The 21,487-nt window shown below is 44.2% G+C and overlaps 1 protein-coding gene across 2 annotated transcripts in view; it reads right to left on the bottom strand.

Moving 5' to 3' along the window:
- The window catches only part of NEDD9 (neural precursor cell expressed, developmentally down-regulated 9), a 37,279-nt gene extending 16,020 nt beyond the window's left edge, over positions 1-21,259 (bottom strand). The window contains exons 1-2 of one of the 2 annotated variants that reach the window (XM_005481724.4): positions 21,150-21,259; positions 5,612-6,052 (exon numbers count right to left, since the gene is read on the bottom strand). In XM_005481724.4, coding sequence (XP_005481781.1) covers positions 5,612-6,052; positions 21,150-21,161 — 453 coding nt within the window. In that variant the 5' untranslated portion in view covers positions 21,162-21,259. The remainder of the gene's footprint in view (positions 1-5,611; positions 6,053-21,149) is intronic. The other variant, XM_005481725.4, reaches the window with a different exon arrangement.
- Between the last annotated feature and the right edge of the window lie 228 nt (positions 21,260-21,487).

The raw sequence follows: 21,487 nt of genomic DNA, 5'->3' as shown, positions 1-21,487 counted from the left end.
AAAAAATAAAAACTGAAACGTTTCATGCAAACATATGGAATGATGATATTCTGAGGCTAATTAGTCATCCTCCAAATCAAAACATCTAAAAAATCATAGAATGCCTGCCAAGACTTTAGATTTCACTAGAACTGTATTTTCTGATGGCCAGCAACCTGTCTTCATCTACCCATTTCCTATCTCCAGAAACCACACTTCCTCCTTCTGATGAGATTTACTTTCTGAATAATCAGTTTTCCACTCATGTGGAATTTTTTTTCTAAAATGCTCTGCTGCTGTGCTTAGTTTTTAGTACTTAGAGGGCAATTTAGATTACCTGAATTTGGTGTTTTGTTTCAGACATAACCAAATGCTCAGTTAGGTTTTTAACCACCAAGAAAGAGCCCATAAGCTTGCATTTTTCTTTTATTATTACTATTGTTATTGTTTTACTATTTTTAGCAGAGGTTTGATTCTGCTCTTGGGGAGACAGATTTGTGTCCCTGGAGCCCTCAGTTATTAGATGAGACTGCAGGACTGGCCTTTTTTTTCTGATACTCCAGGGGAAAAATGCGCGCCTCTGGTCTACAAACAGAATTGATGAAAAAGTGCCCTGTGCTCAGGGAGGAACAGGGAGTAATGTTGAGCTCATATATTTGCTCAGCCTAATAAAATGCAGTCTTTTTCTTGAAATACTTCTCTACAAATCACATCAGTGACTAACTACTGCTTACTCTGCCTTGTGGATGAGGGATTAACTGCACTGACTTTTTATCAGTAAAATGGTTGTTCTCCTATTAACGTCACATGGAAAGTTACAAGGGAAACTCCCGAGCCTAAGAAAACAGCTGTGAGCTGTTTTAACCACTGAGATTGCATTTAACTTGAGGTATTTTCATCCTTTACAGCACACACTTTGTGAAAGCAAGCTCTGAGTGTTGAGGTATGTGCTACCATTGCTGCTGCACTCAGCAAACTTCCTGTGTGTTCAGCACTTTAACACAGAAGCACTATTTTGTTATGAGGGATTCAATTCCCCAAAGTAGAGTTTGTAATGTGAAAGCAAAAGAGAAGAATGACTATATGATCACTGTTACGGCCATTTATGGAAACCCCACCACAGGAAACTGTGGTATTTCAGCCTGAGGGTAAATGGGGACATTATCTTGGAATGTAAATACATTTTACCAACAAACTGCAAAACACTAGATATGATCTCATTCTTTCTGATAACAAACTAATCTGTCACACAACTCTTTACTGTGCTTAATGTCTTTATCTTCTTATTTCATAAATGTAAAAATAGGCAAGGAAAAGAAGACAATAATGTAAAGGCAGGCTTATTTCTGGAACTAACATTATAAGGAGCCATTTTTTTCTTCCCAGCTAGGACAGTACTTGTGTAATTGAAAGGGAAAATGTCATAATGTGGCTAACTGGCCCCTGCTACTGAAGTCTGTGCCAGAATTGTCAGGGTGGTGCTGCTTGTGGGGTGGTGTTTCTACTTTCTCGTGCTTTGAACCAGCATGACTCTTAACATAAATAAAACCCAGGGAACAAGGTCCGTTCCCATAGCCATGGTTTACCCAAACCTCCTGCTGAAGGCAGTGACCTCTTGATAAAGTAGGATGGTGGGGTGTGAAACCCTTGATTTGTCAAGGACATGTTTATACTTGGAAATAGGCCAGGGATGAAGATGAGTCCCTTCCCTATTCCGCTCTATCCACTTTTAAAAGGTGGGTAAATCTGAGTGGTTCCTGAACTGAAGTGTTCCAGTCCAAACAGACCAACAAACAAAAAAGGTGATTTGTTCCAAGCTGGCATTAATCTCCATTTGCCTGATTTGGTCTGTGCCTTGTGGGAGCTGTAGTTCAGGGCTGGTAACTCCCACAGTGCAGTCTCTTCCCTGGACAAACATCCGCCTCACTCTGTTTTGTGCAGAGTTTCCTTGACCAACAATCCCCCTGACAGCTACTGGTTCCTACAGAAAGCTGTTTTCCAGCAAGGAAATAATTCCCTTATTTTTTTTGGCCAATGCTACTTTCAGGATGGCAGGGACAGCACAACTAGATCAGTTAGGGGGAACACTGAACCAGAAAATGAGTGTTTAAATTATGGCAGTGACTTTTTTTTTCATGTGTAGCTTTCCCTACTTCACAGCTTAGGTGTGAACTAATGATTAATCACTAATGATTAATCACTAATGATTAATCAGATGCAAAACAATCTTTGTGCTCTGTTGGCACCTTTCCCAAAGGATGTTCTCAAAGCAATCTGTACAGAATGAGTTCCCTCATAATTAATCCACGTATTTTGCAGATGCGATGCACAAGCACCACTCAAGACCAGGCAGAATTCTGAGACAAGGATAAAAACCAGGGTTGCTGAATATCAGATTTATCTGAAGGGTCTTTCTCTTTGCTGGCTGCAGCAAAAGAGAGTAAGTTCCAAGGCAGAGTACAGAAAGAGGGAATAAATTCTAAGACACAGCTTCCACCTCTTTACACCCCTCAGACGCTCTCCATGCTTTGGGGTTTTGTGACTGAACTTGCAGCAGAGCTGCAAAAGCCTGGGGCTAACCAAGGCTAATTTTAAGGCTCCTTATCTCTGTCATTGGTAGGGTTAGTTCTAGAAGGTGCTATTTTCATTTGATAGAGGGAGCCAATACAGCTCTGTTGTCAGCAACCAGTTTGGCCAGAATCAATTAATCACTGTAATTACCTGCCTCAGGACTCCTTTTTGACTTGCTCTGCCTTGCTGGCTTAGGAGATGGGTTACCTCAGCACAGCTTAATAACATGCCTGCTGTTGATTTACTGCTGCTCCAGGCTAGACAATTCCTGCCTGACAGCAGCTCCTGAGCCCTGCCTGCAAAACCTGCACGGCAGCCAAGCCACACGTTTGCACAAGGGAAGCAAGCAGACACGTGCAGAAAGGGATGGCACAGAAACTGCTGCTGGTCCTGCTTGGAATGGTGTCCAGAGGACACAGGCTTCTTCTCTAGCTCCTGCTGTGGGAAGGGAAAAGGCTTGCATACAGCAAGAACTTGCAGCAAAACCCTTCAACGTCCTTATGACTACCAAAATACACAGCTTGCTGACCAGCTGGTTCTGCTGATGGAAGGAGCCAGAGTGGCTCATTTGAGCCTTTGAAGCAGGTGTCACAAGTCTGAGAAAAGATATCATTCAGTTTGGAAGACAAAGCAAAGAGACCCCAAATCAAACCTTCAAGATGCCCAGCTTTTCTTAATATTAAGGATTGTTTTTACTGATCCCTAGAGGAGGAGGATTTGGAGGGCAGACTGTTTCCTCCATACAAAGGAGACAAGTGCTAAAGTGCTTCCCTTTAATTAGGCTTTTCTTTCACAAAGGCATTAGCAGAGTTACAGCTGTAGCTGTAAAAAAGCAGCTTAGCAAGATCAGGATGATACAGAACAAAGTATTTTACCTTAGACACCTCCTTCACTGCTAAGTTGTCTCTTGCCTGTCATGGATTCAATCCAAATGTGTTCCTTTTAGTGTAGAACTGAGCAATCCCAAAGAGCAAGGATATATCTACCTCTGGTCAAAGCAGGATGCTGCCATGAGCTTTGCCAGCCACTAATACAACAGAGTGAATACTGAGACTAAGGACTCTTGAGCTAAATACATTTAAGTCAGGCTTTAAGATATTGGCTACGGCTAAGCAGGTTGGCATTTACTTTGATTGAGGATGAAATACTTTATAAACATGTATGTTTAGTTATTCTACAGTGAGCAGCATAGCTGGTCTTTCATGGGTGGCAAGGAATTAAATGAAAACAAGTCACAACTCTGACAAATAGATAACTTTCTAAAGTTATCTATTAAGAATTCAGAAAAATTCATAATCAAGGTTGCTGAAAAAATTTCTCAGCAGAAACTTGGAGAAAACAGGAGCTTCACAGCTTCTGATTTTTTTATCTCAACAAGAACTTTGCACTTAGACTAAAACAAAGATTTCAGTCTCTTAGGGTTTCAGTGGTTTTAACACAGTCCTAGCAGCCAACAGGTTTATGCAAAATGTCCTGTTATTTTCACTAGGGCTGGAGAGGGTGGGAGGAGGGAGAAGAAAAACCCTCTTATCAGTTGGAAAACTCTTTCTGTGTGGAGTAGAAACGCACATTAATTATGCTAAGCAAACTATCCTAACAGTATTTACACAAATCAGGTACTAAAATGAAGGTACATAGTGCTCATTCCAAACTAATTCCTTGGGCTTTCCTACAGACTTTAGTGCAGATCTGCTGTATGGTGCATCTCCTGTGCCCAGGCTGGATAGCTGAGGCATCTCTGAACAGTGCTGTAAAATGTTTCCTGCAGCCATACCCTAAAATGAGATCTCTTCTCTGCTGCCCTATCAACAGACGATTTACCAGGCGCTCACTAACTACCTTGGAGGGTTATCCACTGTGGATATGCAAACAATACCATCCCTGGAAAATATTTCAATGTATGTAGTCTATATGGAAAGAAGGAAATGAGAGAAAATACATGGGAGTTATCAAGAAAACTCACGTAATTGCTCCAACAAAGCTCCTATCTCTGCCTGTGCAGCAAGTGCAATTTTCTTGTATTATCTTCCTGCACAGCCTATAAAGCATAACTATGGAAAAGCTAAGCAAGCAAACCTCTTTATAAATTGACTTGGAATGGTTTCACAGATCTTTCTTTCTTGCTTAGAAGACAAAAAATCCATTTATTCTTATCAAGGAAAATGAAATTATAACAAGGAAATAAAAGCATTAGAAGATGTCTTCCAAAGGCCTGATACGAAAAAGGCTGAGCTGTGGGTGATGCGGGGGGAAAACACAAAACAGACAGTCTTGCCAAACTAAATTAGATGAAAGTCTAAACCAGTAAAGAACTTCCTGAGAGAGCCATCATCCACTCACATAAATTGGATATTAATGCTGTGCTTTAAGCTCTAATGGTAAGCAGGATGCTGATATTTGGAGCTGTTGGGAATGGAGGGACTGAAAGAATTTCTTTTTGGCTCTGTAATACTTCCTTCCTTGGGTATCTTCCTTAATCCTTCCTTTTCTGTCACCAGGGTACCTGGCAGGTATCCTGTGAGATAAAATGAGGGAGTGGCAGAAGATGGGGAGAACTTAAGAAGAATAGCAGGAACAAGGGGTGACCCTTGCAAAATGCAATAATGCAGTAATGGCTGCATCATGGAGCTGCTGCAGCTCTCACTCTCAACCAAGAAATTTAACTGTAGATAAACACCAAGAGCACTCTTAAAAGGTTTAGGTTTAGTATTAAAACATCCCTCATTATCATTATCCTCTTGTTTCCTCACCCTTACAAGTATGGCCCTTGTCACATCAATCACTGATTTCTCTTTGTAGTTTAGACCCACTGGGACTGCTCCAGCAAGATAGTATATAATTTTTAATTACACAAAAATTACTCGGGCAGATGATGTAACTGTTCATTAAGAAGTGGGAGAGTTCATGAAAATGAAGATGAGTTGCAGGAGCTCTTCTGAACACATAATGTGAGAGTGCCACAGGCCAAATATGCTTCAGCCTGGGAGGAGCCTGAATCCCATGCTTCTCCCAGCCCAAGTGAGCTGCTCTGCAGTTATGAAATAAAAGCAAATGCACACACCTTGTTAGTCACAGCTGGACCATCAATACACCTCTGCATGGAGGGTGGCACCTGGTAAATCTCTTGTCCCACCAGACCGTGACCGGTGGGTATCTGGTAAATTCCCTGGTTTTGGTGGGAAGGCGGCACTTGGTAGACAGGGTCCCGTGCCGAGGCGTGCGAGCTCGGCACTTGGTAGATCTTCTGGTGGCTGAAGGGCTGATTCATCAGTCCTGAGCCGGGCACGTCCTGGCCAGGAGGGCTGTCCTGCACCACGGCACCTACCAGGAGCTTCACGCGGTTGCCTGGGACGATGCCTTGGCGGCCGTGCAGGGAGCAGAGCCACCATCCTTCCAGCCCCGCGGTGTTCTGCTCTATCACCGTCAGGATGTCGCCCTTGCGGAAGGCCAGCTCCTCGGCACACTCGGGGACATTGTCATAGAGGGCCCTGGCCATAAGATTCTGTGGAGAAACAAAGGTAAGAAGAGCAAGTCAACAAACAAGGCAGAATTTTTCCGTATCTTCAAGCACATTCTATGTGATAGGAAATATGGACTGAATTTGAAAAAGAAGTGTGCAGGAAATAAAAAAAAAAACATGGAAAATCATACAGCACAGGATTCCTCTGTCTCAAGTTACGAAAATGAGAGGATTATGCATTAGCAACACTGCTAGTGAGAAATTTTCCAGCAACAGTGGGTCAGATAGAAGCTCTTTATACGGCCTAGTCACCTGAACAGACAGAAAGTCAGGAGAGTGCTGCTCCTGGCACTGAGGTGCTCTTCCTGTGAATGAGTGGCTTGTACCTTCATCTCCTGACACTGATTTCCCTACAAACATGCTCTGTGTACTGCTACAGCCAGCTAGCAGCCATTAAAAATAAACCTGAGCAAGACTCACAAGGAGTGAGTAATCCAGAGTCATTTTTCCCAAACAGTCTTACATTTGTGGGGTCCCAAAAGACTTTCCACGGAGGTGCAGATCCCATTTAGTGTAAAGACAGTGGCCTGGCTTTTTTAGCTGACGCCTGCAGGTGGTCTTAAAAGTGATGGATCTGTAGACCACCTAGTAAGAAAAACTATCTAAAAATGAGGTGACAAAACGTCACGGTTTTGAGCTACGATGCTCATCTTTGCATGTAGCTTTGTGCCTTCTCACTCTGCAAACTTCTTCAGGGGCACAGCATAGCACAGCAGTAGTTTAATAGATAAAACCCTTCCTCCCCTGCTGCCTCAAAACCAGCCCCACAAAAAAAAAAACCTCCAAACCAACTTCAAAGAATGCGGTTCCTCTGAGGTCCACCTTCTGTAGAAAGATCTTCAAGAGAAAAATATAATTCCAAAAAATAATGTGCCCAGTGACCCCAAGCAGGGTCATGCCCGTGCCTTGAGGAAAGCAGTCCCCATCTAAAAGAATGTAAGAATGTAGGTATCAACCAGCACCACGAAGAGCCTCTGTGTGTAACTTAAGGGGAGACTTAGGGCAGCCAAAGAGTGTCTTTGACTTGTGTCAACACAGTTTAAGCACTCTTAGATGCACTTTGCTTGATTATGTGAAGTGGAGCAGTACCATCAATACAAGGAGCTTTACACAGCTCTACCCCTAAGCATTTGCCCAGAGTTACAGGCAGGCTTTGCAGCTTGCCCTGACTTCTCTCCTGCTGGGGTTCTACTCCCAGCAGCACCTCTGCTATGCAGTTTTAAGCCAGCTCTGAGTTGATGTAAGACTGCTGGCTGTGATGAGCTACTAATGAGTACCACCTCCTCTCCCAGATGGACCCACCTCCCTTTCCTCTTTCTTTGCAGGCCTCTATGGCACATCCAGCTCTGAGTAACTGGCCAAGGTATTCAGTGGAAAGTAGGCAGGCTGTCTGGACTAACATTCTTGGACCCCTCAAAAAGGCCATGAAGATTTAATTTCTTGGCTCTGGTGATATTTCCAGACATATTGGAAACAATTGCACCATGACTGCCTGATTTTCAGTGAAGGTGGTCAGCAGAGGTGGTTATAATCCAATTGTAAGCACTTGAAAAAATATACAGAGCCCTGGATCTGAAGTGCTCAAGCTGAAATATCTGGATGCAGTACACAAACTGAAATGGTGCTAATCCACTAAAAAAGCTGCCTTAAAGATTTATCTTTCCTATGTCAAAGGAACAGCGTCAAGTACAGTTTAGTGTTTTTATCTTCATATTTATATTCCTTCTTGGACACTTCAGAACTTTTTCTTTTAACCATCCCTCACTTGTTATATCTTTCCCTATTGACACACTGATGTTTTCCCATCATTCCTGTGCTTCCTCGAGACAGAGACTTTAGTTTGACCTTGCTCATTGTAGCAGGTTGTGTGCAGGGCTGACTGGTGGATGGAAGGGGGATAAGCTCAGGTATCACATAAAAGGTAGGTGAACTTGCATTTCCCAAGACATGCAGGGTTGAAATGGGGTGCATGAGATCAATTTCCTCTTCTCTGAATGGGAGATCAGCTTTCAAATGTATGAGAAACACTGGCTTTACCTTTCATCAGCATCATTAGCGAGGTTGGTATAAATTAAGCTTTGGCTTGGAAAAGCAGGATTGCCATTTTGAACTCCCATGTAAACAGCAGCACTGGGGCTCACCATTCCCTCTCATGTACGTCTACTCAGCTCATCCGTCAGTAACACTAAGATATCCCAATATAGATAAAGCAGGGAGCAATTTTTGTCCATACCCTGGCAGGATTGCAGAACTATTATTTAAGCATGGTCAAAACCAGTGGTCTCTTCTTGGGCACTACCTCTATGCTCTCGCTGCGTCAACCAGGCTGCTCAGTGGAGTCTGAAGCTCAGAAAACAAAAGCCCCTGCCTAATCTGTATATTCATGTCAATCTCTTATCTTTCCACATTTCTTTCTAGCATGTCTTTCACAGGGGAAATCTACTAATGGCACCAGAGCCTGTGCAACTTAAAGAAGACTTTCACAGGGCAGTTGTTTAAAGGAGGAAGATTACAGCTGGTGGGGGAGGCACTAACCACGCAGGCAAAATCAAAGATAAATGTGTATTTTTCTGTACTTTGGTGTTTAAAGGCATTTGAAAAGCTTGATTAGCTTCTGCAGCAAAGCAATTCTCAGAACAAAACTGAAATGGTGGTAGAATTAGAGCAGATAAAAGTTCCCATGTGAATTTTTTTTTCTAGCTGCTCATTATCTCTGTCCCAGTGACCTTCTCACCACCTGGCATGCAGCATGTTAACACTTTCTGGATGTGCTTCAGGAACTTCTTTGCTGCGAGCAGCTTCAGATTCTCATTGTTGGTGTTAACTCAGGCACCAGTATGTGAATTATACTAACTGGTTGCCACTTGTTTCACAGCCATTTCCCTGAGGCCTTTTAAATAGCCCAGAGCCATGCCACCAGCACCATTCACTGATGGAGCAGTGAAGCAGGAAAAATATTCCTCCAAATAAGCACTGGGACCAGAAATACTAAGCCTGCTGCTTGGTGCCAGCAGCAAAGGCGCTGCTCCTGCTAAGCAAACCTTCTGTGTTTTACCCAACTTCATTCTTCCTTCAGAGGATTGCTTAGTGTGAGCTTCAGAAAGAGTGTCACACTCACTTTCACAAGTCAGCAGAATCAGCCTTGAGAAAATTGCAATTGTGACCACAGAAGGCAAGCTTTGGAAACCACAGGTACCTTTTACCTGCTGTGGTGATCGCGATGGTCGTCTCTACTTTTCATCACACGGAAAGAAGTTCTGATCAAAGACATCTTTCAACACCTGTGGGCCTTATCTCCAAAGATTTGACAAATCTGAATCATTTTCTCATTCTGTGGGCACTGTAGCCCATATATCAATATTCCTTCTCATTGGTCTCATCAGGTCAGAGAGTGGGGACAGTTACATGAAATTAATTGGACTTGCTCTGAAGAAGCATAGATCTGTCCACTCAACTGCCTGAGAACTGGCACCAAGTAAGCACTAAGATCTGATATGAGAAGACAAAAGCACAGCAGTGACCTTTTTGTATCACTAAATGCTAAAAAAAACTTTGTCTGTTTCCTAGAGAAAGGGCAATGAGAAAATTGCCTTGGAACTTGTTTTCAAAACTAGTAAGTTGCACAAAAGTCCCCTTAAAGGGATTTATATTCCCAATAAAAAAGAAAAAAAAAAGGGAGGACAACAGATGCAGAGCTACAAAATCAAGTTCTGTAAAGGCTGGGGAAAATTACCTTATGCTACATAGGGAAAAAAAATCATTTTGTTGTAGAAATCAGCTGCATTGCATAAAATGAAGATACTGGCAGCTACCAGCTTCTTGTAATAAGACTAATACTGGGAGTATCAGTTGCTCTCCTTTGGTCTAGTTAAATTAACTACATGATAGGAGCAGTGGTGCCCTCCTCAAAAATCCAAAAGTCCCTGTGGTCCCTGGGCAGCAGCTCCATTCTCCTGAGCTCCCAGCGTTGTGACAGCCCTACTTCAAGTCATGAGTGCTTCTCTGCAGCTAATGGTGGATTGGAAAGACTCAGTTCAGCTTCTGTGTCAAGCCTTGCTAGCAATACTGGGATGTCTGGAAGCTGAAGCCAGGGTCAGGCCCCATGGTGTTAATGCTCTGTACAAGTAAAACAAAAAACCCCACATTTGTTCTCAAGAAGCTTAAATTCCTCTTAACCTTGGGCTCATGAGTGCAGTAGAAAGCATCTTATGTAAAATCACTGAAAATCGGAAGTTTTACAGTCTTCTGTTTAACAAAGTGCTATCTCAGTTGTCAGCAGGTCAAAGTGAAAATGGAGCCTGACCCTAATGACTGCTGCCTGGGGATTTCAGCTGGAACATACTGCAGGAAAAGGCTCAGCAGACTCTGCTGACTCTGTCAGAAACTGTCTAAAAGTAAGGGAATGGAAATGGATACTCTCAAGATCAAATGCAGATTACAGTGCCCGTGGTCCCAACTTTCTACATTGGTTGAGACAAAAGTAAAGCTTTCAAGCTCCCTCTAGGTAAAGTGAACCTGGGATTTGAAACTTCTGTCTGAGGTTTCCTTTAATGCCATTTAAAGTCCATTAGATAAAAGCTGGAAAGGGACAATTTGTATTCTCTGTACACCTCAGATTTTTCTTTCTTTTGCACCTAGGATGCATGACCCAATAAGCAATTGGCTCTTGCTAATAAGCAAGAGATGCTGCTCTGAAAACTGTCAGCTGTTCTACGTGCAGAACCCAAACAAAAAAAAAAAAAAAAAAAGACTCTGTAAGCTATTTTTCTTCTCAAATCTTGGAGGAACAACATGCCAAATTCAGCTGTATAAATGAGGTCTATTACAGAACTGTCAGAGGTGTCTGCTCTCTCCTTAGCCTGTGGCAATTGGTGGCTGACACATCTGCAGCTGGATGAAGACACACGAAAATACTTTGAAGATCACGACCTGTTTTGGCTGCCCTTCTCTGCAGTGAGGAGAACTGAATTCTGTAATTCATAGTCTGGAAGATGAAGAAGGTGTTTGTTGATGAGGCTAAGTGGCAGAAGAGGGAAGAGGCAAGAGTTAAAGAGTGGAAACATCTACCACTTGTGTTAGAGTAAACACACGCAGTGACGTGGGTAACGAGAGTGTGTGAGGTGCCCAGAGCCATGGCAGAGAAGGCAGGAATAACAAATGACATGCCAGGAGATTAAACACAATGGTCTCTTCAAGGGCCCAGCGGCAGTGCCAGGCTCCCAGCACAGGGCTGCCCACTCAAACCTCTCTGCCAGCTCCACGATGAATGAACGCTCGACGAAAAGGCTCAACCAACCATGAGCTCAAAGGATTCCTGCTGCATCCCTCAGAGGTGCAATAGGAGGATACTGATCCCCACTCTGTGCTTGGCTGCTGAGGCGTATATTTGGTTCGGCTTTGTCTTGTTTTAGAATATTGCTTCCTGTGTGTAGAGTTTATGTGCAAACACGACTGGGAAAACTGCCTCTGCTCTTCACTGAAAGAGGGTGGGACCCCTTTTTTCTATTATTGGGCAAACTGTTTCTTAAAATGAGAAACAGCTTCTCTCCTATGTTTAGATTGGGAGTAGGAAGGGAGGAACAAAGGAAGGAAAGGTGGGGGCAATGTCTGTGAACAAACCAGTAGCTTAATTTTGGTTGGATGACTTTTAGTTATCCACTATTTTTCATACAGATTCCCATCTTTTAGATTTCTTAAAAATGAATGACTGGGGCTGCATTAGGCCCAGTAGTAATGATGTGCCTGTGAGATAAAAGGATTGTTCTGAAAACCCTGTAAAAAGTTTTATTCTGAGATACACCATTTGCCTACAAGCAGGATTCAGAGAGAAGAGAAGAAAATTTTCGCTCTATTGTGCCTTCTGACAGAAGGGTTTTAGTGCAAGAGTCATTGGACAGTTTAACTTCGGTTCCTTTCTCCTTTTCTATTTCTCACTGTCACTGCCCCTGAAATAAAGCATTCATTGTGCTGTGTTGGCAGGGAAAGCAACTCTTGAGGCACACTAGGTAACAGGTCTATCTGTACAAGCAACCTATCACAAAGGCTACTTAACAGAAGTCGACAGAGGTCACTGAATAAGACATTCAGCTTTGAAAAATGTCTTTGCTGGTCTGCTCAAACCTGGAAGAAGGCAGTGTAAAGAGCAAAGGCAGTACCTGATACACACAAAGCTGCCCTGGTATGTTCCTGGGCAGGTCCCTGTGGGCAGTGACATGGGGAATGGACCATGGAATGGCAACGCTTGGCCATAACAGCCCCCATCCATGTACTGAACTGAAACAACTCATTGCCAGCCACAAGTGTGTGCAGGCTTTTGCTCTTTATGTCAAGATGAAGTGTGCAGCTGCAGAGAGGAGGCAGGAAGTGCTACCACAGCCCCTATCAAAGAGCCTCTGCACTAGCAGGGTGTCACAGCTACCACAGCTGCAGCAGGGGAAAGGCCCCGAGCACCCAGCCTGAGCGTGGCTCTGGAACTCTGAGCTCCCTTGGCTCTCCCAGCTGATGACAAATAAGGGGTCCAGCTGCAAGTGCCCACCATGGTAATGCTTCAGTTCACTCCTCAGGCAAAGCTCATAGCTCTGCTTTTCAGGCACTCTCTTGCTTTCTAACATCAAAACCCACAAGCTTTTGGTTTAGCAAAGATACTTCTCTGGTCAAGTGCTGCTCACCCAAAAAATTCCTATTGGTGCTCCAGCCTCTGTGAATAAAATACTTCACAATTCTGCACTGAGTGCATCAGCTTATTGCCATGCCTGATGTTTCCCAATGGAAAAGTGAGTTGAAAATAAAGATTTCTGGCTCCATATCTATTGAGAGCAACAAAATGATAATTCTACATTGGCAAGAAGAAAAAAAAAAGCCAGGCTGTCTCTGTTTGCTCAGACGATATTCTTTCATCTGTTCACTGAGTTTTGGTTTATTGGCTTGCCCAGTTTTGTATCAGTTCGAGGGAGTGAGAGGCATTACAAAGTTAATCACAGAACATAATATCCTAGGTGTTAAATAAGCTGTTCCTGACGCCGCCAGGGCTGTACCTCATCCCAAATCCCACATGGATGGCACAGAGCAGGAGGAGCTCAAGGGGAGCGGGGCGCTCCCTTTCCCTGCGCGCCGCCAGCAGGACAGGCAGTCCTGGCTCTGCGGGCAGGGGACATGACTGGGATAAGGATCCTTTGGGACAACAGCCCGGCACAACAGCCTGGCACCGAGCAGGCCCTGCTGGGCTGGCACACCACCCACCCTGCGCTGCTGCCATCGCGGGCTTCACACACGGCGTGTGACAGAAACACCTAGAGCCAGGCAGAGCGCTGATCCACTCAGCACATGTTCCTCTCATTCCCTCTGAACTCCTGGGGTTTTACAAGAGTGCCGAAATAGCATTCTCTTTACTCTCTCTGGGATTACAAATCACATCCCCTGACTTACCTTCAAGATCGATTAATATTTTGGGAAATTCCACCACACCTAACTCACTAAGTTTCTGTATATGCTTCACCCTCGTAACCGGTTTCCTTTCCCCCCACCCAAGGAAGGGCGTGATCTTGTTCCATGACTTTAAAAGGCCTTTTCAAATCTGTCTGAGGGCTGTGTGCCTTATGAGACATCAACAGGGAGAGAGGAAAAAAAAAAAGCAAGCATGCAAACAATACCCTTAGAGTAAATATGATCTCACTGTGATTAAACCACAGTGCATCAGAATCAAAAAGCAGATGTAAAACTTAACCTCTTTCCCTCAGGCAAGCAATTAAAAACTTAATGAAAGGAGATCGGATGTTAAATGCTAAAGAATTGAAGAAGCAGAGCAGAAGGGGGAAAAAAAAGAACGGAAAGAAAGAATCCCAAAACGTGTGTTTTGAGTTCTCAGTTTTCCACTTTCTGGCATTTGTGAGCAGTCCTCTCCCAGACAAGTTTCCTTAAAAAAAAAAAACAAACCCAAACCCTCCTTCCAAAATTAACCCTTCCTTCTGTGGCTCTGGGGAAACAATTCCAACCTGATTGTCAAGAAACCACAGCTATGTAGACACAGGACCTCAGTATTGCCACCAACTCACTTGTTTGATGGCTTCAGCTTTAAAAGTATGTTTTTTAATTTTTTTTTAAAGTCTAGAACCTCGATGAACTAGGATATGCTCTTCTTCCCCCAGGTCTCTCAAAAAAAAAATATCATTAGAAGGGAAAGCCATCCTACTCTGTCACTTTAGTGTCACCACCTGGGATACTACACAGCAGCTACAATTTGGGATGCCCTGAGAGTGCAGCTAACTAAAGAAAAACAAGCTCAGGAACTCCTCTTTCCAGGCTGCTTCCAGCCCTCAGCAGGCAGGTGGGACAGGAGGCACATTGCCTGTGAATGGGAATTCCAGGGGAGCCAAGCCTGGCTGGCCGCTGAGGTTTGCCAGGTCCAGTCAGAGCCATCTCAGTGGCCAAAAGTCATCAAGTCTCCCAGAACAGCTCGATTTTGGCAAGCTGACATTTTCTGGGTAAGTGTACCCCCAGAGAAGAGGGATGGTGAAGGTGCAGGTGAGTTTTAAGCAGCTCTGGTTACTCTGCTCAATCTCAGGCTGAAGCACAACTTCAGCTTCATCATGTAAGATTTTGATCTTGTGCGAGATTGGTTTGGGCAGTTCCTGGGCTGCAAATAAAATAAAGCAGTATAAAAAGAGAGACAGAAAACAAAAGAAGATATTTGCTTGTAAATACGCCCTCCTGTAGCAGTAAAAATTGGTTTATTACCCTAAGCATTTTAATGGAATGTAAAGTCCACAGGACAAGGGCATTCATGACACCACCTACTGCTAGCTGTATCTTAAACAGAGTGCACACTTCTGGTTGTCTTGTACTTAACCCTTTGGATCAGAAACTTCTTTAGAAAGAGAATTATTGATTTTTTAATGGTCTGTATCTTCCTCTCTGTGTCTTCAGCTAAGCAGGTCATTTGCTGGAAGAACTGAGATTTGATCCTGGGCTCCTTCAGCATTTTCTAAGACTTGCTGTTACCAAATGATTTATGGTATTGCTATTGCTAAAATTTTCAACCTTGCTGTCGATGAGGCCTGCTTAAGAAAGGGCTTCTGATGTGCTGACTTGCATTCCTGTAGAGTAAACCCATTCTCATTTCTCTTCCTTTTCTGGCAGGCTGATCCACTCTGACTGTGAAGAAAGTGTTTTCAAAACCAACATAAAAATAGAAAGGTGAGAATAGGCCTCATCCCTATAGACAAAAAAAATATACAGTTTTTGTCATGCTATACATTTGAGTTTCTAGGAGTGTGAAGTATGGCTTTAGCAGCCCTGTTTCATGTCAAACACAAACTACGTCCAAATCTGTTGTGGAAAAATGAGCTCCTTAAAATTAAGACAGTTTCCACTACTGTAATGTCTAGACCAAAAGGCAAAAGAAAACGGGCACTTGCCAAGAGCAGGCTGTGATAATCAGGCAATAATATGCAGAGGCTGCACTCTGAGCTGCTGTAAAGTGACCCAGCTTCACTGGTGCTGAGAGCTGCAGCCATTTACAGGCAGAAGTGCCTCTACATGCAGCTTTTTTTAGCAGTGGCCTGACTTAATAAACATTGCTCAATACCTGCCATAAATACAATTTTCATAATACAGTCCCAGAGGAGTGTCTGATCAAGCCCACTGAAGGCTCGGCATAAAGCACCATTCAGGGGCCACTGCTCTAACAGGAGATGTCCACTGCTTTCATGGATGCTCAGAGAGCATCTGTTATGTAAAGAAGCCTCTTCAAAAGTGACTTAGGCATTTATGATTCCAAATGTCACTGAAAGTGGTTACCTAGAGAGGCGTGTGGACTTTTATGTCCTAAGAAGTTCAGCTACTTGTCTCCATCAAGTGCACCCAGAAATGGGAACAGTGCAAGATAAGGGTCCTCCACAAGTGCTGCAGCCAAGGCTGAGACTGTGCATACTTCTCTTAAGCACTCATGGTGCTTTAAAAATGGAATTAAACTCTGGACCCTGGGAGACAGGTGGGTTCCTAATTGCTACTGGTATGAATGGGATTTAAATACTTAAAATGCTGTAATAAGTTAGTCCAAATAAAATAAGCATGGCAAGAGTGACTTCCCCTTGGCCCTTAAGTGACGTAAGCAGATCTACTGTGTGCAGAAGGCACTCCCATGCCCTTAACACCTTTGATAGCAGCAATAGGACATGTAGAAAGCTCTGTGCTCCTGGTTTTCTACTTTTCTAGATGCACCTGGCCTTGCTGCAATTACTCTGGTACTTATAATGGAGCACAGGCAATACACAAATACAATCTTCTCCTCAGACCCCACACACAGGAGTTCAGTGTTCAGTGATCAGGTACCAGTGCAAGTATAGCCTTCTAACCCCACTTGTTGCTGGGCTTGAGGTGGTAAGATTCCAAAGATGAGTTTGTCTGCAGTCTTAGGAACTGTGCTCCAACACTTTAGCAAGTCCCTGATAACACTTCGTGAGACTTCTCTGATGTCTAGACTATATTCTGCAAAATAGCAGAGTTCTGCAGCCTAAGACAGTAACCATTGAAATGTGCTTTCATTTTTCCTTTGCAGAAGATGTTTCCATAAAGTCTTACTATTAGACAGCTTTCCTGCTCTCTGATCCGATAGGTCCCCCTGGATGAGGTATTTTGATAGTATGGCACTGTTTGGAATCAGTAGAGTTGAGCCAAGATACCTCTAGGCCAAGTAGTAGTCTAATGTGCAACCTGCAGCCTCTAGCAGGACCTTAAAAGCAAAAGTAAAACCATCCCAGACAAGTATCTAATGCCTCTTGCTCTGTCTAGAATCAAACTGAATTGGGACAATCAAATAAATAAGGAAGGCCGTTCACTTGCTAGTTCTGCTTCCCCATCAAACACTAGGAACTACTGGACAGAGACAGATTAGGCTGCCAGTTCCTGATTCAATAGATTCACAGCCACATTACTCAGGAGTAGCTGTTAGCATAAAAAGATAGAAGTTTAGAAATCAGGTAAAAAAACTGCTTGCTGTTGGCTGCAATGCTTTGTGATGGCTCTTATTCTTTCTCTGAAATAAGCCCTGTCACATCCCTAAGCCTCAGCAGCTCCATATAAAACAGAAGTAAAAACATTCTGCTGTCCCACCAAGACTTTGGTAGAGCAAGTGGACACAACAGTGTGTTGAATTTCTCAATTACTCTGGGGAAGTGGGTACTCTCCCCTTTTAAGTATACTAATATAAATCTACAGGGGGAGTACAGGAGGGGAAGGAGGGCACACAAGGCTACAGCCAGAAGCTGAGAATGACAGTGGCCCTCCAAGCTTTATGAAGGGGACAGTCCTTCTGGCTACATCTCACTGGTGCTGCTGCTGACTTGGGCCTGACCCTGCTAGACCTCAGCCACCTCATCCTGTAGGTGCACAGGTGAGAGAAAAATCATGAAACTTCCGTTCTAAACCCATGGCAGTAAGAGACCTGGCACAAACTTGGACTGGTTTTCCCCTTGTCAGTTTGTTCTTCTCCGAACTACATTTTACAAGACTTTACAGTTCCTGTTTACTTCTGAGTTTGACTGCCACCCTGCGATTGCTGAGATACTGGAAATAAAAAGTAAAACGAAGAGGAAGAAGGAATAAATGAAACAGAGAGGATTTGGTTAATAAAGTACAGACAGTTCTTTTCCTTTTATATGGTCCAGCACTCAAAGTCTTTCATTGCCAGGGTTACAAGCAGCTTTTCACAAGCACTTCTGGTTGGGAATATTGTATTTCTTCCCAGGGACACTATTTTGTTTGTCTTGGCGTGCAGACATTGTAATCAAGTCTATATATTACAGGACTGTGCCTTAGCACAAATGGCAGGCATTTCGAACCCTATTTAGGTTTCTTCCTTGCCCAACAAATTATCTAAAAATAGATAATCAAGACCTCATACTTTACATCTACGTCATTCCTTTTGGCTTAAATGAGGTAAGGAATGCAGGGCTTTTTTTCTTCTCCTCTTTCACTGTTTGGAAGTTTTAGTAAACAGACAAATCCCCTTTTCTTCCATCCTTCCCCCTCTTATTTTGTCTTCCATGTGAACAGCCACCAAGCTACAAAGGCCTTATTATGATAATGTCTTCTCCCTTTTGCTTCTGTTGGACTTTTATTGCCTGAGATAAGAGTGCAGGAATTGGGGGCCAGATACACCCTCTCCCATCCATGTCCTTCCCTCATCATGGAAACCCACTGGAATTTCTGTTGCTACAGAGTACACTGTAGCTAGCTGTAACTGCTCCATCCTTGGAGTCACAGCCTGGGTTTGGTTCCAGAAAAGGCTGACCCTACTCCTGGATTACAGAACACTGGAATGGAGTCCTGAGAGAACTTGATGGGTTGCAGTTTTGTTGTACATGGGGATTTAGTTCAAAAGCAAGCTATTGTCCTCAAAGAGCTGAGGTGCTGCCCTCATGCAACTGCACCCCTGCAGGAATTACTTCTGAAAGCAGCTTTTAGACAAGCAGGACTAAGAAATGTTCCAACCCAACACAAGTATTTCTTATGCTTAACCTTTCCCATCTTTCCACAGCTCAGCTAAAATAACTTCTGTGTTCTCAGGCTTTTAAGTAGTTCATGAATGGGACAGCAGGACCTGACCTGGGGTTAAGTTTCTCTTTGCTTTAAATAGTCACAGAATCACTGAATTTCACACAGTGTGCAAAAGCTAGACAGTGGTGAGGAGACATATTTAAGGTAAAATTCTGAACTTGCTTAAGTCCACAGAGATTTTCCCTTTCAGAGGATTCAGACTTGAGTGTTAAGGTGGAAAAATGCAATGGACAATAAAAGAAGCTTAGATGAAGGGAGAGAGGGAGGGAACAAGTTTTGAAAATGTCTGAATAAAAAATGTATAGATTGTGTACCAAAAGGATTTCTAGACCAGAAATGACCTTGGGTTTAGTCACACTGAAAGCAAAGTCATGAGTGATGGAGAGACATATTCAGGGTCTCACCCATGAATCAGTTCCTGTTCTGTCCTACTGTTAAAATTCTGAATTAAACTACAATGAACATTTCAATAATTTCTTCAAATGAGGCCTTACAGACTATCACAATGAAAGGAAGGAATGACAGGCCCCAGTATAACACTGGGAGCAGGTAAACAGAGCCAAATCTGCACCTGGATGCTAAGCCTCCTCTGAAGTGATATGTCCCCAGGCAGGCCATTAACATTCTTCGTTCCTTTATTTCATATGTACAATAAAAAAATAATGTTTTTCTATAGGAAGATAAAAGAAAGAGAGAAAATACAGAAAGAACAAAAGAACAAAGACTGAATGTGCAGGTATTTCCTTTGTGTATTACTCTAGGGATAAGAAATAGATCTAAGAATGTTTGTCCCAGTTAAACACTGTAACTACTTTACATTTCCCAGGGAAAGTAAACACTGTAATCCAGCAAGAAGGTTTTTGAGGCCAAACCCCTCAGTCTTCTCTTTTTATTTATTTATTTTTAATGGCTTGTTCTTTCTCTGTCTAGTCTTCTCTGTCTAGAATTACGTCATTACAAACCAAATCCGAAATCCCACAATACAGGGCAAAGGAAACATTACAGAGCAGGGAAGACTTCCCCCTTTTGAGCCACCTTATCTGTCCCTATTCTTGCAGGGCCACTGGCCTACATACAATAAATCAGGAAGCTGTATAACTATGCAGGACCATTATTGTGCTACTGGGATACAAGTGCTCCTTGTCCCTGGGCAGCCTGAAAGCAGTTTGTGAGCTTTGGACTAACAGTGACACCACTCTTCGAGTGCCTGATGTTTTCTGCTCAGAGTAACACTTTCTCTAGGCAGGTATAAAGTCTGCCTGGGCTGATCAAAGGTGGAGCAGATAGAAGAGAACAGATAAAATTAATCTCAGACTTCCAATCAGTCAGTTGTTTGAGACACGATTAAAAAAAAAAAAAAAAAGCCATGAGCTCCACCTCAAAATTGTGAAAACCGCGGATTACCTTTGTCAACCCACATCTAACACAATTTCTTTTGCCTTGTCTTTCCATGAGATGGAGAAACTGGCAGTTGCTTTGGAAACTTAACTCTGACCTTTCCCAAAGTTTGGCTGGAGAGACCCTGAAAACTTGGCCTGAGCTCAGAGATGTACACAGGAGCACAAAAATCCCCGCACGTTTACCTGGGTATCACTCACACATCTCACACACACTGCCACTCCATCAGCACCCTTTCACACCACGCTGCCTCACTTTACGGAGTACGGAGATGGACTTCACTTCCAAAGCAACCCAGTCTCCAAGTAAGTATATAGCGTGTGACATTTCCAAAATCACCTTTTTATTGACGCTGAAGTTATTTTTGGCAGGGCAAGGAAAGTTTTTCCTTCTCTCCCCCTTTTTTTCCAATCGCACAAGATTACGGTATGTCTGTACAGTAATCTAATGCCCCGTCGGCAATTCTGTACCTTGCCCAGACATTTCTGAGTAATACTAGGACAAAAGGCTCCACATTTGTGTCTTTTGGGAAAAAACCCAAAAAACCAACCAACCACAACCTCCTCTGGTAAAAAGTCTCTAAAAGTGATTATTGAATAAGCGGGGATGATAGGAATTTGTACAGGGGATAGGCTACCCATTTTAAAAAAATGCTAGGGTTTTTTTTTCCCCCTCGCTTGTGATCCATCAAACAGACCGCACTGTGATGAGGAAACATCCACAAGCGCCTGGAAGGAGGTGAATGAGCTCCCGGGGAGGATCGGGGTACCTGTCCCAAACGCGCCTGGCCATCGCGCACCGCGATCCCGGGCTCAGCCCGTTATTCAGAGCCAGCACCAGCGGCAAAAGCGAGAGGAGCTCCATCTCCCCGCACCGCCAAGACCGACACAGCACCCGGGGGTCCCCGCAGCCCGACCCATTCCCTGCGCCCTCGTTTCTTACTCCGCGCGAGCACCTTCCCGGGCTCCGCGCCCGGAGGCAGCGCAGCGGAGGGCAGAAGGGAGAGCTGGCCGTCCCGCGGGCACAGGCTCGCCTCGAGGAGGTGCGGAGGGGAGCCCCGAGCGGTCGGACCCGGCCCGCGGTGCAGTGCGGGTGGCGGTGCGGGCTCGCTGCCCGCCGCGCTCACCTTGTACTTCATGGCTGCGCCGCCTCCGCGCCCCGCCGCATCCCCGCGCGCTCTGCGCGCCCCGCCGCGCGCCGCCCCGCCAGCCCAACGCGCTCATTTGCATAGCACCGCCCTCATTTGCACGGCACTCGAGCACGAGCCGGCCCCGCCCCCGCCCCCCCCGCACCTGGACCGCCGTGGCGCCGGCGGGGCCGCGAGTTCGAGACCGGGCGCGGCGCCTTCCGCCCTTTCCCTCCGCCGATGGCAGGCAAGAGAGAGCCCTACAGAGCGAGGGCTGGCGGCCCTGCTCCCAGGGACCCCGCCATGCCTTTTCAGAGCTGCTCGCCTTCACTTTTCCT

Source organism: Zonotrichia albicollis, chromosome 1 (assembly GCF_047830755.1).
Source record: "Zonotrichia albicollis isolate bZonAlb1 chromosome 1, bZonAlb1.hap1, whole genome shotgun sequence".
Taxonomy (NCBI): Eukaryota; Metazoa; Chordata; class Aves; order Passeriformes; family Passerellidae; genus Zonotrichia; species Zonotrichia albicollis.
Note: the sequence above shows the minus strand (reverse complement) of the source record. Positions and strands in the feature narration are given on the sequence as shown.